This window comes from Rhyacophila brunnea, unplaced genomic scaffold (genome assembly GCF_057557595.1).
Source record: "Rhyacophila brunnea isolate RB1 unplaced genomic scaffold, BYU_Rbru_1.0 scaffold_18, whole genome shotgun sequence".
Taxonomy (NCBI): domain Eukaryota; kingdom Metazoa; phylum Arthropoda; class Insecta; order Trichoptera; family Rhyacophilidae; genus Rhyacophila; species Rhyacophila brunnea.
Window position 1 is genome coordinate 29,656,428 of NW_028232837.1, and position 15,063 is coordinate 29,671,490.

Below are 15,063 nucleotides of genomic sequence, written 5' to 3' on the forward strand. Positions count from 1 at the left end.
AGCTGCATCCTTACCTTTGGCTTATCCTTTGAATATCCTACGTTATCATAAGCAAACTGTGGACTGTTTTCAACTCCAATTAATTCTGAATCTCCTGAAGCATTACTGAAATTTAAAATAAAATGAACATGTCATTATTATTAGAAAATTATTAACGTTAAGTTGTCTTTGTATTTGATTTTCTATTACCGTCCACCTAAATGGAGTGTATTATTGGTTGTGCGCAATTAAATATAATAATTGAGATGCTAACCTTATTGTGTCAAAGTCTGGAGCTTTCATCTCTTCATTATACACAGGATTGGATCCTTCCAACGCGTGTTTGTTGGTCCCCGGAACGGCCACGCCCATTCTGTTCAGGCCGGAATCTTGAGATCCAAATTTAACTGTCGACAATGCTTTTAATTGTCGATTTAGACTAGAAACCAAGAAAAAGAGTATTTTGACATTAGATTATAAACTGACTTACAAAAATAATTACAAGATAAAAAGAACTTTTTATATACTTACCACGTTTTTAAATTTTCTGTTCAATCATATAAACTTGACAATTCTATGTATTAATAATTTAGGACAAATAAGGCATCAACAAATAATTATTTTGCAACAAACAAACAAATATAGAATACTGAAATGTCATTTTGATTTCCATAGTAACGCATGTATATATTAATAATTTAGTTGCTAGGACCACCCCCTTAGCAAACAATAACAGTGGATTGGATTACGGATTTCTTCCGAAATAACTTTTCATACAAAACAGAATTAACTGAAAATGAATTCAATTCTACTTAAAGATGGCTAAAAGTATTAAAAGAGCATTGGCATCGTGTTCTGATATATTCTAAAAGTTTCAAATGTCTAGCTAGTCGGGAAGTACTGACGTAATCTGCCTACTCGCTACTGCACGTTTGTGCACGCACATTAAGGGGGTTATTCGAATTCAAATTTGGGTGACCGAGCTAAATGCTGGATACTTGTGTCACTAAACTTGGGTTTTTTCTTAAATTTAAATTATTATAAACACATGTGCGTTGATAGTGAACGTTAGTGCATGACTTTGTTTTGCTTTTTCACCTATATTCAGTGCGCTATTTAATTTTTAAGTTTGTATGCAAAACCTGACTGGGTGGGTTTAAAAAAATATTTTTTAATGAAATCTCTTATCACATAGCTAGTGCTGCATACTTTTTTTTTCTCATATAGTGCGTGAGGTATTCGATATGAAATATTTGATGAACGTTAAGTAGAACCACCCAACAAACTTTTTTAACTTTTTATTAGGTCATCAGTTTGTCTATTATTGGCTTACGTTTGTGCACGTGCTTTTTTGTTTTCGAGATTATATCGTGAGATATTATTTTTTAAAATTTAGTGACTTGATACTTGAACCAGTAAATTTGCCATAAAATTTTTTTGTTAAATTTATACGATTTTGTTTACTTATTTAAACTTTTAACACCATTTTTCAAATTTTTATCTCTTATATTAAGCTAGAAATTTAATTTTGAGTGGCCGTCAAATTTTAACACCAAATATTTGTTACCCACATTTTTTAAATGCACACCTTTGAGTAATTTAATTAAATGATTTTTTATGTATTTTTTATTGTTTTTACATATAAATTACGCGAAAATTTCGAATTTTTCCATTTTCACTAATTATTCCGTCAAAATATCCCGAACAAATACAACCGCATCCGTATGGATGGTCCAGTCAAAAGAATCTCGCAAAACAACCAACATGGCCCCTACCTACCTGTTTTCAATTTATGTAGGTAGGTACTAATCCAAGATTATGTCCGGGCTAGTACTGAACAAACAAGAATACGAACTAATAAAAACATTCTAAAATAACATTAGTTGCCTTCGATACTACTGATTTTTTTATCATACTTATTCCGTAACTATTATATTATTACATTAAATTAATCAATTGAAAATATTCATAAGATAGATAATTATATTAATAATTGTGGAGAGGTAAATATTTTGAACCTTTCATGTCGTTCCACCAAGAATGAATATAGTGAAACCCCGATTCTACGGTTTTCAAGGGAACCTAAAAAAAACGATAAATGCGGGATACATAATTTTTTTTTTTTTAAAAAAACTTGTTTTTCTCCTGGATGTTTTCGAATTATTTCCAGTTTCTCAGCTAGTTCTAGTTTTCTTTATGGGGGGCATTTTAGTTGCAACTTATAAAAATTTGTGATATGAGATGCGAGCTAAGCCTGAGCACCGACCGACCTGTACAAACAAAGCGACGCAACTGAATGGTCTGTAGGTATCATAAACATTTCTACGAAAGCGAAATGAAAAATATTCAACAAAAAAACGGTCAATGAGGATAATATTTGTGATGTGACCATAATATTTAGACAATAGATCGAGGAAAACGATAAATCGGAAAACGGTTAATGCGGGATTATTTAATATTGTTCTTATGGGCGTTTGGCGGGACTTTAAAAAATGAACGATCTGTGCGGGAAAATAATTTATGCGAAAACGGTAGATCAGGGTTCCACTGTAGTGGAAAGAAATGAAAGGCACTATAATTCGAGTAGGTACTAAAGATTACGATGACACTTTTGAAAGAGTGCACATGAAAAATTGATTGATTCCATAACCTTAAAACCTAAATAAAATTTGTAAACCAAAAAAACCTAAAAAAAAAAAAAAAAATTGGTAAACGTTATTCTTTTTGGTATAAAGCCACACTAGTAAAATTAAAAGTATGAATAAAGTTTTCACGTATCTTAGAACTACATATTATGTCACCAGCTCAATTCAGTCTTTTTTTAATATCTTTCTATTTTTAATACACAAGATCTTCATACATCCAAAAAAATGTAGGTACACACATACAACAGAAAATTATAGGGAACATTAATTTCATAGGTACCCTTTTCAACCGGCACATTCAATTTATTGTGTGTAAATAATATCATTATTTGATCGAGATTATACAAAATAAAATATTATTTGCAAACCTTCTTGTTCTCAGGCAGTACACCACTAGAAGCACAATGCATAAACTACCCAGCACAGTCGATACAACGATTAATACTATCTGTAGTATTTTTTCCAACGACTGTATGTTCGAGTTGCCATGGTTATTCGTCCAAATGTCTTCAAGATAATAGGCTTTTTCTCGTAGCTCATCGCGGAGTAATCTCATCATGCTCATATCATTCTTTTTCCTTTAAAAAAATCATGAATATCAAATTAGACTCTTAAAAATTATAGACTCACCTGTGCTGTCTGCAGAAAAAAAATCCAGTGCCTCATTAAATTTTGAATTGATCCCATTTGACGTTTGAATGTCAGTTTAACACAATCACTGCTGACCTTTTAATTACCACATTTGAATAACACGCTAATTATATCAAATGGCCAAGTACTCCATACGCGCAAGTCGCGGTGTTAACACTAAATGAGCCTAACTGGTATTTTTCTGAAAGTCTTGTTAACTAATGGTGTAGAATCACCTCAGGATAGATTAGAAGTTACATGCTACAATATCGCTACTAGGACCATCTAGTGACGGAATTACGAAACTTGAAATTTAATACAGTTAATTAAAAATTCACTATTTTAATTAATCAATACCTATGTAGGCTATCTATCAAAAAATATTAAAAATAAGTGTTTTTTAAATTCATAGATAAATTTGCAATGATACTAATTAGTGCTATCATGGTTATCTGATCTGTAAACGTCTCTGCGTGTATTATGATTATGTAGATAATGTTAAGTTTTTTAGAGCTCACGTAATCAATTATTGCTATCAATAATGAAGAATGAATTTTAATAGCACATTTAGAATAGCTCATAACTTCATGTGGAGTCAATGAAGTAAAGGTGGCACAACAATGAAATAAAGATACATATGTAAAACATATATGTGAAACTCATGCATACACATAACAGACCATTCAGAATTTTGTTACTGTTTCCACACAACCACTCCATGAAGAAATTCACCTATCCTCTCTTTGACTCTTTGACCTATGTGACATGGGCATGTTGTGTTCTGTTCAATATTTCATCAAATTTTTTTGAGATTACTACAGCAGATTTGTTTTTTGGACGGGGTTCAAATGTTTACTATCATTTATATTGAATCGAGTTGAGTAAAACAATAAATTAATTAAAAACTTTCCAGTACATCCGAAGAATTACATTTTGATAATAAATGTAACAATATAATTATAAGTAATAATAAAATGGAACAGTTTTTTTTATACTGTAATACCCCGTTTACACGTGCATGGATTTACTGTTGACAGTAAGAGAATGTATGGATAAACATGTATTATCCTGCAGTTGGCAAGATTGCATGCATGAATCAAAAAAGTTTGGAAGCTTCTGAATTTTCATGCGACAGTAGGATTATTTCGATCTGCGCCTGCACAGTAGAACGATAGCGGCGAACCTGCCGGCAAAAAAAATTAACTACGAATGAATTTTCAGGTTGACCGATTTTCATTACCTGTCAAATAATACAAAATAGCACCATAAATTGACAACACCGTGTCTCGCTTACTCTTGAAGAATGAGATTGGAGAGACAGTCAGCACTTTTACGTGTAAACAGTTATTGTCACGATAGTTTAAAATAAGCACTATTGCTGCCAGTAAATCCATGCACGTGTACTGGCGCTATAAGTTTATCTTTCACTTAATTTTTCATTTTAACATTTTATGGTTGTGATTGTTTAAAACACTTAAAAAATAAATGTAGACAATCAGTAAAATCATCATTTCATCACTAGATGTCCCCAGTAGCATGCATATTATAAGGAATAATCTAACAATCTAAAATTATCCAATAACAAAAGGCAGATAAACTTACACCTCAATAACATTTGCGTCGATGGCGACATTTTTGTCAATAAAATGCGTCTTCACGTCGGTTTGATTATCAACAGCCACTCCATCATCGTCGTTTGCCTTTATAACATAGTCAATGTTGCAGTGATATCCAAAATACTTAGTGAATGTATTTGCTATCTGTCAAATGGAAAAAAATAAGTGTAGGTACTTATTAAATATAACAATTAAGGCAATAGAGGTGGGAAAACTGGTCGATTTTTAATACTAAGTATACTTACTACCGGTATAAAAGAATACTTTGTATCGAAACTTGTTCCAAAACACTTACTAGTATTTGGGATTAGAGCGTTTAGCGTACTTGACTTTTTAGAAGCCATTTTTACATAAATCGTTTATATTATAATTTTTATCCATTTACACAATCACGCATTAAATTTGAATTCAGTTTATAAGTTCCAATTATAACACTAAAAAATCGAGAAACTCGACATGACAAAACCAGATAAACGCGTAAATACTTATCAGAACTCGAGCACTACTACCAATTCCAGGACTTGAGACTGATGTTAACTCGTAAGTCTCATACTCAACTGGAACTAAAACTAACTCCATATTATTACTATAAAATGAACTTGTCACCATTTCTGTCCTTCACTGTACCAACTTTACTACTAAGGAGAAAGGGAGAGCAATGACAGTTGAGTATTATAATAGTACGGCTAGACATACGTGTATTATGCTATCTCGCTCCCACGCATTTAATGTCAATAGTGTTGAAAATCTACCAACAGTACCAACTAGCGAGTCGCGGCGATGATCTCATCGCTTGCGTTCGAACTTCGAACAAGTTCTTATCGTATGGGTAGTACATGCCGAGACTTGAGTACGCAAACTGGTGACAGTATTTATAACTCACCTCTAGTAGGTACTATTGAATATGGAAAATTTTACAAAACCAAATGCTCAATCGATACTTTCGTCAGTAATTTGAACAACCCAGTGACATACCTTGGCAAAATGCCGTCCTTATGCAAACTGAGAATGCCACCCCCTTTCATGTTTATGTCTTAAATTGTATGCAAATTTGTTAGGTTAGGTTAGTACATAGACAAATGCAACAAAAATCTTTAAAAAATTTAAATACCTACACATCATCTACCATTTCCATTAAACATACTCTCAAACTCCCTTTTAAAGCAGTGTTCTTCAATTGGTGGTCCGGAATAATTTATTACCGGTCCGCGAAAGCTTTCACCATGCTATCAACCGACTATATAGCTACACGATTCGGGGAATTCGCACTAGATGAAATGCTGGGAGAATTTTTGCTGATATTAACCAGAAAGTCATATTCAGCATCATAAGCCAACATTCAAAAGCGTTAGCTGAAAACTTTAATAAACATTTCTCTGAAAATTAAGATCTATGTATAGGCGGACCTCTAACCTCTGGATTAATAATCCCTTTTTATGAAAATTATTTTTTATTAAAATGCAATCATTGTCTCAATTTTGGATTATTGGTAATTTTTTCGACTTCCTATTTATACGAAGAAAAGAATTTTTCATCTATGTCAGTAATAAAAACCGAACAGAAATCGAATGGATGTTAATGCAGCGCTTCGTCTCTGAGAAACAATGCTGCAACCACGTATATCAAATTTGCTTTCAAAGAAGCAGTAGTCGATGTGGCACTAACCAAAAGTTGTAATTTTAAAACATAAGATTTAATAAATAAAATTCTATCTATAGTGATTATTATTTCTGGCTAATACCGGTCCGCAAAATATTTCTCCTATGTTCACCGGGCCGTGGGTGTTAAAACGTTGAAGAACACTGTTTTAAAGTACATGGGAGGTCTGAGGCTGTGACAGGTTTGGATCCCCTCTTGTGAAAGTGTTTTAAATTTTATATAAATAGTGTTAAACTATTGTTTTATTCAAACCAATCTAACTAATTATTGTTTCTATTTTGTTCATACTAGGATAATGTCTCTATGTGTAGGTAGTTAGGTATCACAAGAATGTTTACCTCCGCTCTCTTTTGGGCTCATAGGAAACTAATTCGTGAATGCGGTCTGTGGAGCAGGAACGCGCCCTTGTCAGATAATAAATATGTACTTAATTAAATTTAAAATGATGAAACATTAACACTCACAGTAATCGTTCCTTTTTCAATATCCGTGTCAACATTGTCAAATCTGAAGGAAATCCTGTTCTCATCTGATATCAGGTATATTTTCACTTCTGCTTCATCCAATTTACTCGCTAAAATTGAAAAGCTTATAAAACAACATTTAAGATAATTACCCCACCAAACCAATGTGCCCCGCAACACACCCGGTCTTAAGGACTCCGGTGCCGCATTGGGCGCCGAGTCTTAACAATATTATTATAGACTTTCTAGGAAAGATGACGATAAATAGGTATACTTATGTCATTATGATACACCGTCTTTTCTCTTATCATTAATTAACAATTAAAATTTAAATCTATTTATTTACATATGAAGCGCCTAGTTTCAAAAGCCCCTAAAACGATTTTAGGTAGTACTGAGAAAAATGAGAAAAACGATTTTAGGTAGTTTTGAGAAAAATGAGGAAAAATCACATCTATTAAATCTGTGAACTTTCTGTATTTCTTATTCTCCATTTTAGCGAAATTTGAAAAGCACACCCAACCATTTTAGCGGGTTTTGAAATTTACCCTAATTTTTGATCATAGGTATTGACGAATTTTGGCGTTTTTTAAAGTTCAATCTTTGGCCATCATATAGGTCACAAAAATATCCATCTAACTACATATCTAACTCAAAAATTTTCAAAAACCGTTTTAGGGGCTTTTGAAACTAGGCGCTTCATATTATATTAGTGAACTTTAAAGATTACAAATTCAAGACGTTCACAACATGATATGAAATAACAAAGAAATAGAAGCATTATTAGAATGAGTATGAAGAATAAATAAAGTATCAGGAAATACACCAAATGATCTAAGAAGACCCTATTTTAAGAGTTCTTAAAATAGCGTATGCCTAAACTCATTCTCACGCAGATGAAATGTATCAATATCTGAAGTGATTTGTTTAATATAGTAACATCCGAAAACAAAGAATGTCCCCGATTTCATATCAAAAATCGTATATCAATACCCCTGACAAAAGTTGAAAAGCCCTGAACTACAAACAAAATAAAAAAATATGCTGCGAAACGAAGGCGCTTTCTCGGCGTCTTTTCAAACCGAGAATTTCTTGGGAAGGACTCCAACCGGGGAGACACCGAGCCAAAATTTACAGTCAAGGTTTCAAAACTTTAATAAGTAACCCGCCCCGCACCTCTCATATTGCCCCCTTATCGGGTCCTTTCGAAAAATCAAAGGAAAGACAGTCCATTTCTGAAAGTGAAAAATGTGAAAGTGTGAGGCGGCCCGTCGCCCGCGTGGCAAGGGTCTGCCCACACAAACTCCACGAGTTCCAACATTATAAGTCGGTACACCCCTTATCATAATTGTGTTAATAATAATTCATCTAACCAGCCTTAAAAGTGACCCGTCAACGATATATTGAAACCTAATAAAAGTGAAAACCGTGAGATCAACCCCAAAAATAACGTCAGTGTCATGCCTAATCTAAGACCCCTTTCAATGAAATTGTAATAAGACCGGTGCTTGTCCATGCTTTAATGTAATAAAACATAATTCTGCGCGGAATTATAAAATAAAAATCTGTGTTATTTAATTCAATACTATGTACGATATCAAAACCATACAATGTATCACTCTCACACACCAACAAGCCAGATCCGAGGACTTCATACACGTGAGTTCCTCCCAAGTCACTAGTAAAGATGAAACCCAACATTTATACCGTCTTTTAACAAAAATTGTAACCATTATGCCCACTAAACCAGTTTACTATCAAATGTAATGCCAAGATATCTTTCAGATAATATTCATGAGAGAACTCTGCCATAATCGATCATTGGAAAAACAATACCATTGAAATTCTAGTAAACCACAAAAGATTACATTATTTATTAAAATTGAAGTCAAGTTTGTTACATCTGCCCCAATCTAATATACATATTTGTTATTGTCTATATCAAGTTGAAGCTGCTGACAATATTGTCCAAGGTGAAAATTTCCAAGAAGAGTTTCTATTCATCAGCAAATGACAAAAACATGTCATTTTAAATTACCAATACAATATGTTCCATTTATAAAAATCGTAAACAATCAACAATAAACATAATGTTTATCGTAATTCTAAGAAGGATCGTTTTTCCCATATTTTGATTATTTCAGTATGAAACATCTCTTTCTATTCTTAAAATTTAACGAGATCTGGGGACACGGCACTGATGTTTGGTGAATAATTTACTACACGCCAATATCAAATTGCCATTCTCTTGATATCGATTTCACTAAACACGATTACTTACCTGATTTACATATTATTTTTATTTTTCGTTAATTTGGAGAACTCTAAATATATCTAGTAAGGTACAGTGTCATTTGAATGGGCGGATTTTGCACAAAATATTTGAAAAAAATATAAAGATATTACTATATTTTTTTCCAAGCAGGTACCAACTGAAATATTTAGCGGCTTCCTGAAAAAAACCTTTACGACAAAGACACACTCCGGGTTAAGAAGTTTTGACCTTATATGTACAATGACACTTTTGTTATTATAATTGCCTTTCGTTAAAATATGCACACATTAATTTACGAATCTTCTGAAAAACGTTTCATTCACCAGTAACGTCAAGTTCCAGTCGCAGTTAAATATCACTTGTTATGGACATTCGAAAATTGTCAATTTTTATGTTCACACGTTCAACGAAACTCCACTTCTGCGCCCGAGGCAACTACCCCACTGCCGGGAAGGACATTCATCACCGAAGAAGAAAATTTAAAAAAAAAACTGATAATACGAAAAAATACTAAATTGAAAATTTTCATTTAGTTACTGCAAATGGTAATTTGCCACATTGCGTTTAACCAATAACTAGCGCTACCATTGGAATTACCAATTCCACATAACTTTAGTATGGGCGCTGTAATTTACCTGAGTCAGTAGCAGAAACGTTAAATTCAAACATCCCCTTCATAGAGCTTTTTGGTTCAAAGTTCAGTTGCATTTCGCCCGATTGACTGTCGAGTATAAATGCTAAATTCTTGACTCCCTCCAAGGTGGCGTCGCATACCATCGAGTCCTTTATGATACCATATGTAATTTCCAGATTCTCCGAGTGTGTCGCCTGTCAAAATCATAAAGTTGGTTATATTCTATCATGTTGTAATAAAATACTATAGAGAAAACTACTCTTTACTATTGGTAATGGATGGAAGGATGGTAACCGATGGACAACGTTGTAAGAATAGAATAGTGTACCTACGTTTGAAGTCAGTCACAATATTTATTCTGTGCTAACTTCGATAGGTGAATAAATCCCCCTAACAGAGGTCGGCCACCACCAGAGCGATCTAAGCCTTATCATTTGCTACCCGAAACCATTCAGTGGAGCTGTACTCGTACCGATAACGGAGGTTATTATGCCACAAAATGCGGTGTCGTCCTCTGCTACGCTCACTGTTGATCTTTCCTTGGATGACAATATGTGGAATGCTGTACTTTTGTCTTGTCGACTTGGTTGTGGCTGAGGTACTGTAGTTTTCTGGTTTTGATTTAGACATGAATTTTATCCCGGAGCTATAAGGCCATCAATTTCAAATAGAATAGCACACGATGAGCTTTCATAAGGCCAACTGTATATATTATGTACAATTTTCTGGACATGATAATTTGTAACAATTCCCGATTAACTATTACTGTTTATTTATACATACACTTTTTCAATAATGAAAGAACCAAGCAAAAGTTACGAGGGCTCACCCGGATAAAACTAGCAATCTCCACTTTTTGACCATAGACAACCACGGCAAAATATATAAATCATTTTACATTCAATTATTTAAATTCATAAAATTCGCCATTTTATCAGTAATAGCATAATAGAGTTTGCCAATGCATTTCATAAAATTTAAATAAATATAATGTAACCTTTGACACGAAGACACCTGTGCTTCTTCATGTAGAAACGCTCTAAAAAGGCGAAAATAAGGAACAATGTTCAAAATAACCTTATAACAATATTTATAAAAAATTTAGCGGTGTTAACTAAACAATTGTTATTATTTCAGATTATTCAGACTCCCATTTTTCAATAAATAAGGTACATATATGAGTGAAAATGGCATGAATGCCTTTTAGTGATTTTATAAAATATATCCATAGTGAGTATTCCGTATCCGTATTCATTTAAATTTATAAAAAATAAAACTTGCTCATTTGCATTTGCATTTGAATTAATTATTATTTACTCTTTAACTTCTCTTTTATTACTCTTTAAAAGAGGTGAAAATGGTCCCCACTTTTTGACCATAGACAACTATTTTGCCGTGGTTGTTTATGGTCAAAAAGTGGAGATCGCTAGTTTTCATCCGGGTAGGCTCTCGTAATACAGAGCCAGCTTTTGAACTCTCGCAAAACCCTCGTTGGGATAACCGACGAAGCTTTTTAAATCTTTTCAGTTCACGGCGCTCTTCTCAAAAAAAATCTTTCTGCAATACGAAAGTAAGTAAGTACCTACTTTTAAAAGTTTGTGAAATTTCTATGAAATGATGTCACAATTCATCAAGTAAAATTACTGCCGGCAAATAAGATTCCTTAAATAACTTCTGTCAAATTTTCAATCAGATCCGAGTTAATGTTTGACAGCCATCTGAATCGTACACTTCCGCATTTGAGGTAGCAATCGGGGCAAAATGGGTCGCTTGTTGTCGTATTTTTTTGTTGAAAAAGTTAACGGTCACGCAAATCAAAACCGAATGGATGAAGTTTATCAGAATGAAAGTAAGCCGCGATATTATTAAAATTTTGAATATCAATCAATAGATTGGCGATATTAATATTTTAATAAAATTACACTCACCCTTAAAGAGAACATGGTTTTCCCTATTTTATCTGTGATACTGATTCCTCCAGTATATAATGTCGGGTCAAATCTTGGCTTAGGGTTCAATTCCTTCACCTGAAAATTTCAAAATTAACTTAGGTATAAGATGTAATATTCTTACATACACACATCATATCAAAATATCTATCATAATAATTATACTGTTTCAAATTTACAATAGACTGAGTTACATTTTGGTTGAATCCGATACCGTCTGCTCCAGTTCTATAAACTTAGTCCAGCGCTCGAAATGAACCGGAACTCACCGGAGCGCAACTCCTGAAATCCCCAAGATTATCGCTCCATCTCAATTAATAATTAAAAAGTAATACAATTAATTCACTTTATATATTTTTGTCAGAATAACATTAAAAAAATATATGTTTATTATGTATATGATGTAAGCCTCGATCTACGTCTGCGACGCCGAGAAGATTATAATCTCATTTTGCATGCCACAAGTTTAAAGACTGCTATTCCTATTGGCAGGTATGAGACCAAACAAATCTTATATACCTACCTATTTTTATACAATACATAATCTATTTACATAAATATTTCGGAAAATTTACAAGCGCTCCGGTTCATAAAATTTTCCATTTCGAGCACTGAATTTTACCATAATATAATATTATAGAACCTACTAATAAGTACCTAAGTAACCTTAATTTGACCTAAATCACAATTTGTAAAACGTTAATGTAGTGTGTCACACTGCTTTTAACCTTAGCGATAGGTCGGGGGCCCGCCAAAGATCCTAGCCTGAGGGCCCGCTTCAGGATGTGGGGGCCATGGCTAAGGCACACGAATGTTGGCGCTCTTTGAGAAACGATAACTTACAACACATTTTATTATTTTACAAATATTTTTTATGATTTTTTTATAAGCGCATTTTTTATCTTTGGTGCAATGCGATTAAAAATCAGTGATAACTTTCATTTTAATGTGTTTCAATTAATCAACACGTATCTTAAAAATGTTAAAATGGAATTTTTTAACGTATCGATTGATTTTAGGTTCCCCATATCCACCCGTCATAATATTATGTACAGCCATGGATATGCAAGGCCACCTTCCATGGTGCTTAAAACGTGTATGAAAGAAAAGATTTTACTTGCTCAATCTGTTATCCCGATATGGAGCCGCACGGGACTGATGTAACAATCATGCACTGTGGTTCTTAAAGAAAGAGTTTAAAGAGAAAAGAGAAGGGTTGGACTGGCTCAGCTAGTCTCTGTGATATTTAGTGTCCATTTATGCATTGTCGAAAATACACATCCGCCTGAGATGTTCGAAGCTTTAACTTGAGAGGCTTCCTGACGAAAAGAGCGCCTCATGCACTCCATGGAAAACGTTGTAAAATAAAACAACCATACTTACATCAACGATAATAGTTATTATTGATCCAGGGTTTGGAATAGATCCTGGTTCTGTGGCCGAGTTTGAAGCCACTATATGGATGACATATTGAGCAGCATCATTCCGGTCCAGTGGTCCCATCGGAGATAACGTATTTTTCTCTTTGTTCTCTATTTTGAATTTCTTCTTAGCCTCTTTATCAGATGGTTCTGTTGGCAATTAATAACACAAGTAATTAGATATTTTTGACACATTCCATGAAACTATGTGGTAGAATAGGTAATAAGAAACAAAAACTGGGTGAAGCTAGTTAGTAGAAGTAGTAATTCTGGCAGACAGTTTCAAAATTGGTAGACCAAAATGTATGGCGTAATCGAAAAAAGTGATATGTTCCGTGAGTGGTATCTAGAACATCATTATTTTTAAATAGGATTTTTAAAAACTATTTTTCCCCATGAAAAACTGCTCGGCACGTCAGACAGTCGAAAAATAATATTTGGGAAATTTTAGCACGCGTAGTAACTACCTTAGAAATCGGGAGCATCAGTTATTTGTTCTTCCAAGGTGTAGAACTAACCTGCCATTGGTATTGCCCATTGGAAGAGTGGTAACTCTGTTCAACCAAATCGCTTCGCATATTGATATGTCATACATATCGATGAGTTTAGGTGGACGTTGTTTTATAAATTCTTAAAATAGGGTCTACTTAGCTCAGTTGGCGTACTTCCGTATACCTACTTTATATATTTTTATTTATAGTCTTTTTATACTGCTTCTATTTCATTGTTTTTTCATGTTATGTTGTGAATGTCTTGAATTTGTAAAGTTTACTATAATACCTATGTAAATAAATAATTTGAATTTTAATTGAATTGACTAGTGTTTTTGCCTTTAAAATGTATTGTAATAGGTTCTTTCGAATAAATTAGAGATGTTTTATATAAATCATAGTTTTGACTCGAAATTCTTTTTGTTTATATTGATTATATAATTTCCATATTGATAAATTCAGAATTAAATAAAAAATATCATACTTCATGTACTTAATGTTTAGTAAATTGTTGTGACAACACTCGACAATGATGCAATGTACAAAGAAAACCTCTCGTATATTATGACGATGCCGTATATACTATTAATCATTATTCAACAATATGTTTGTACCTATTGATTCAATGACAAATGATTACTCTTGACTTGACATCTTTTAATAATTGTTTGACCACTTCGAAAGGTTAGTTTTTTGAGTAGGTACTTATTATTTTTTTTTAATACTTACCATTACCATAGATGTAGTAGTATATTGCGAAACATCCGGGACAGGAATTATTTTTTGGATCTTTAGCTTTCTTCAACTGCCGTATTTCATTCACTCCCGTCTCCAGTTCTATTGACAAAAAGTTTTTTAATTTTCAGTATTTTTAGTCCATGATTGTAACTAGCATACTTAAATCTTACATAAATTTAAGTTATTTAAACACCAAACCAAAAAAGTAATGTTAATCCGTTACATTTTTTTGGACATCATAGTCTAACAAAAATATCGGTGGCAAAGTATCACAATAGGTATGTCTGATTTTTTTATCGTTTGTAAATAAGGTTTAGTACACAGAACAGATAATAAATAGAATACCGATAGGCTATATTCAATACGCCGCATATTGATGCAGGGTTTTGAATGTGTGAGTGTCCTATGAAAATGAAGCACGATTATGCACGTGCAATGGTATGTGTAATACACCAACATTAAATGAGCGTAAATGCATAAACCGAGAGCAGTTTTCAGTATTCGATGTAGAACGTATTCTTGACACGTGTGTAAGTTTAACCCGGATGCTTCCTTACTCGAG

General features: G+C 33.2%; 1 protein-coding gene across 1 annotated transcript in view; it reads right to left on the reverse strand.

Annotated features, from left to right (window-relative positions):
- LOC147073411 (cadherin-AgCad1-like) overlaps nucleotides 1-15,063 on the reverse strand; it is a 70,436-nt gene that overhangs the window by 4,811 nt on the left and 50,562 nt on the right. The window contains exons 23-31 of the mRNA XM_085945646.1: nucleotides 14,493-14,600; nucleotides 13,235-13,422; nucleotides 11,831-11,929; nucleotides 9,904-10,096; nucleotides 6,994-7,103; nucleotides 4,857-5,014; nucleotides 2,993-3,202; nucleotides 254-418; nucleotides 15-105 (exon numbers count right to left, since the gene is read on the reverse strand). Coding sequence (XP_085801772.1) covers nucleotides 15-105; nucleotides 254-418; nucleotides 2,993-3,202; nucleotides 4,857-5,014; nucleotides 6,994-7,103; nucleotides 9,904-10,096; nucleotides 11,831-11,929; nucleotides 13,235-13,422; nucleotides 14,493-14,600 — 1,322 coding nt within the window. The remainder of the gene's footprint in view (nucleotides 1-14; nucleotides 106-253; nucleotides 419-2,992; nucleotides 3,203-4,856; nucleotides 5,015-6,993; nucleotides 7,104-9,903; nucleotides 10,097-11,830; nucleotides 11,930-13,234; nucleotides 13,423-14,492; nucleotides 14,601-15,063) is intronic.